Source organism: Opisthorchis viverrini (assembly GCF_000715545.1).
Source record: "Opisthorchis viverrini unplaced genomic scaffold opera_v5_56, whole genome shotgun sequence".
Lineage (NCBI taxonomy): Eukaryota > Metazoa > Platyhelminthes > Trematoda > Opisthorchiida > Opisthorchiidae > Opisthorchis > Opisthorchis viverrini.
This window is the reverse complement of record NW_008751713.1, coordinates 1929045-1932962: the sequence shown is the minus strand read 5'-3', so window position 1 is coordinate 1932962 and position 3918 is coordinate 1929045. Positions and strand designations below refer to the sequence as shown.

General features: G+C 41.4%; 1 protein-coding gene across 1 annotated transcript in view; it reads left to right on the top strand.

Moving 5' to 3' along the window:
• T265_13339 (hypothetical protein) overlaps positions 1-3647 on the top strand; it is a gene marked incomplete at both ends in the record, with an annotated part of 73001 nt that extends 69354 nt beyond the window's left edge. The window contains one exon of the mRNA XM_009168413.1: positions 3410-3647. Coding sequence (XP_009166677.1) covers positions 3410-3646 — 237 coding nt within the window. The remainder of the gene's footprint in view (positions 1-3409) is intronic.
• Between the last annotated feature and the right edge of the window lie 271 nt (positions 3648-3918).

The window sequence follows — 3918 nt, the reverse complement described above, 5'->3', positions numbered from 1 at the left end:
TATATATATATATATATATATATATATATATATATATATGAAAAACTGATAATATCGGCACATCATGTCATAATAACCAAGCTAGCGCAGCAGCTGGACCTCAGGACAGAAGAAAACCACTGTTCATATAAAACCAAAAGGACGGTTTGCACAGGGTATATAATAAACGCCAACTTAAAGTTTATGAATTAGCTTAGAAAAAACCAGTAGCTAATCGTCAATGTCACGACCTCACGTTAATAGAAGAAGCAAGCAAGATACTTTGAAACAGGGTGTAGGACAATGTGCTTGAGTAGATCTTTGTGTGAATAGCTTCGTCAGATCCAGACGAATCAACTCTCAGCAAATTGAACTCGAGTCATCAGTTGATTAGTAGTAGTTGATTAGTGGTAGTTGATTAGTAGTAGATTCGAATCAGTGCTGTCCATTTCAATCCACTGTACACACATTCAGTGAAACGAACGTTAACCAGGTATCTAGCGAAATCTGTGTAGTGCTACTGTGTTGTGGGATCAAAAACAGTTTGTCTTAGAGTGACGAGAGTTCTCGAGATGCACGCCTGTGTTACCAACCACTGAAAATGATAGTCCACTGTTAACAGAACATAACTTGCGGAAAATACAGCGTGATAAATGCCTCTTTAATTAGCTCGAACTGATGAGTGTATATCATCAAACTTTATCAACAAAGTTCATTTTCCAGAAGTGGCCGAGTTTGTTCAAGGTTCTTAATGTGCTATTGTTCTCTTGTAAACAGCTGAATAAGTACACCTGTCCTACAAATATCCCATCAAACCTTTGTGCGAAATCTCACATTCATCCGTCACTTATGCAAATGGATGTTTAGGGATTCCTACCCTTCAGCTGGTTTGAGGAATACCTCAGATTTACACGAGTAGCATACCTCTGCAAGGCTTTAGAAATTCTGTTAACCCTGAGATGGATACACGTGCCTATCCGGCCTACAAAGTGATGCACTTTGTGCACTCACTACAGGGCATTGATACCCATTTAGCATGCCGAGTTCGGTAACACCACTCGTTCTCCACACAGTATCGTTTGCTGGAAAGTATTTTCTTAATGGATTGGTCAGGACAAGATTGTTGCGTGATGACGCACACTGAGGTATGTCCCAGTATGTACGGCAGCAAATTACACAACTCGACTTGTTCCTGTGGCAAAATTCATTAAAAGTACACATATGCACTCAAAAGGGAAAGGAAGATTCTGTCATTCTAGTTGGCTTATTGGTAAGCTGATTAATCGCTCGGATAACATAAGGTAACGCACTAGTTGTAATCATTTTTGCAAGATTCATCTTCATCTTCCTGGATGGTTGAAGCTGAACGTGATTCGACCGATGTTCTGGATGCTTTGCGGGAGAACGTAGAACTGGTTTTAGCTCTGATCCTAAATACCAATGGATGGATTCTGTCTCCGTTGTTGTTGCCGTTGCCGTTGCTAGGAGACCCCCGCATGGACTCACTGGTTACCTCCAAGTTTCACATGAGTTATGGAGGATTCATACGTAGCGGATCAATCGAATTCTGTTCAAGCAGATCGTTTAATGTCTACCTTGACAGTATAATCAGTTGAAGGGATGACGGAATCCCTGTTACTCAATCAACGCGCCCCAATTAGACATATCTGGGTAATATGTTGACACTTGTGACAACCAACCCAAAAGTCTCACTTGCACGAAGGTCTTTGGCAAAACTTACTGACAGAAGTGCGTCATTGCTACCAGATATATAATGTGACAACCAGTGTGATAATGGATGCACTCAAGATTGGTGATTTTCAAGGTCCTTCCATCACTAAGCGAACATAAATTTTCCCAATAGCATTATGCATACAAAACAGGCACGCGGTCCACGCAACGCCACATTTAGTGCGCTAAAACTCATGCTATTAAATAATGGGTCACGTACGCAACGATAAGACTGCGGTTCGAAACGAGTGGCAAAAATTGACTACTTGAGGGTTAAATGGCTGCGAGCGAACATATGTAAGGTTCCGAATGATGTAACATTTTTTGCAGTAACACGTTAGTAGCCTGGTATACATCTGATCACCGCTAAGTTGAATGATTTTCATTGAAGCTGACTGGCAAATCGACTGAAATGAACTTTAGAATTGGTGGCTAAGGGCTACACGTGCAGTACATGAAATCAGACAAGGGTAGTGCAGGAAGGAATGTCACTAAATAACGGGCTAGTGTGTTGAGATCACAGGATAAATATCGACTCCCTAAAATTATCGTCTCCAAAATTATTCTTACACCAGTGTGAAACTGAATAGAAACACGTGTCCTTAGAAAAGAGGAAGAATAGCTTCTGTTTCCTGTGTTACGCAAATGGTGCACATGGTGACTTTTTGGAAAGTTTACCTTTCTTTTCGATTTAACAGACTTCTATCATAAGCGATAGATTCATTTGGAGTTTACTGGAGTTTCCCGCTAACATAGACTTAGTTTAGGAACAAATGTATTTCGCCAGCTGTGCTCCTATTTACAGCAACTGCATCCAATACCTAAAGCAATGACATTACGTGATACCGACGGAATATCATGGGTAGAAAACATCACATTTGCAAAAATTAATGCGACAATGTCACCGTTTCCAAAGCTAAAATGAACGAAAGTGACTGGCAAAATATGTCACCGGCTGGGCAGACTGCATGTGAAAGGGAGAGCGCCCTTATTGGGAGATATAATTTGATGTGCACCGGAACTTTGCAACGTTGCTTTCTGACCTACTTGAACGAAAATCAGGTTCTGACTCCACAGGACCTTTTTTCAAATGCCCTGAGTTAGAACACGGCTAGAGTGTACTATAAATAAAGGACAATGATGGACATAGAAAAACATCAATCCTCTGTTACAAATATCAAAAAAGAGTTTACACCTGAAAGACAAAGCATGCGCAGCGGACTGCTAGATAAGATGAATAGTCAATAGCAATAAGTGATATGAAAGAGTACAAACCTGCAGTATTACTATCCACACACAAGATAAGTTGACCGGTGTGGAAATATGATATCTGAGATCATGACTGATCAGTAGTCACCAAAATTGATCACAACTATTAGGTTCTGTTATTCTCAAACTAAGCATAGTTATCTTTACAATAATTTAGTGATTTTTTTATTGAAAACCCACAATATTGTTTAAAAAACACATTATCTGTCCTCAAATGTTGAAGTCCTATGAGCGGTACTGCTGTCGTAGCAACGAGCCCGTGAACTGCATTCGAGGCAGAACACGCCATACCTAAGCCTGTAGCTACCCTGTCACCCACGTACTTGACCGCTCAGCTCAGTCGCTCATTCGATCACGAGACTTCTCTTTTTTCATACTCACAAACCACGTCATATTAATACGACTCATCGGACATCGGTTGTCTGTACAGCCTAGTGGGCGTAGCAACAACTCATGTGCTGACGCGCCCACGTACACGCAAACGGACCCACAAATGGATAAACCGAACACACTCAGCAAAGAGACTCGCGTGCGCGCGGGGAGTAGGAAGTCAACCACTCCCCACAAGTCCACGGACAATTATGGAGCACGTGTAGCAGCGGAGAAAACATCTTCCCTCCCTCTGTACTTTCACCAAGGAACTCTCGCCGACGATACGTTCCTATTTTGACTTGCTCCCACTTTGAATTGCGTTTATTTTTATACGTGTAGCATCTCACCACTGCCAACCAAAACTTTTATTAGTGCATATACCTTCTGAGTTGTGTTATGGCGATCATCAACAGTGCACTAATAAGCTCAGGGTTTCCGCTGCTGCAAAGAGCTAAATTTTCTCCGTGGTAGAGACAGCAGCCGTTTGAAAACCTGTTTTTCAGGTTAAACCAGATAAACCCCAGAGGTTGACTGCTAAGTTAAGGGTAAACGTACTGCGAACATATT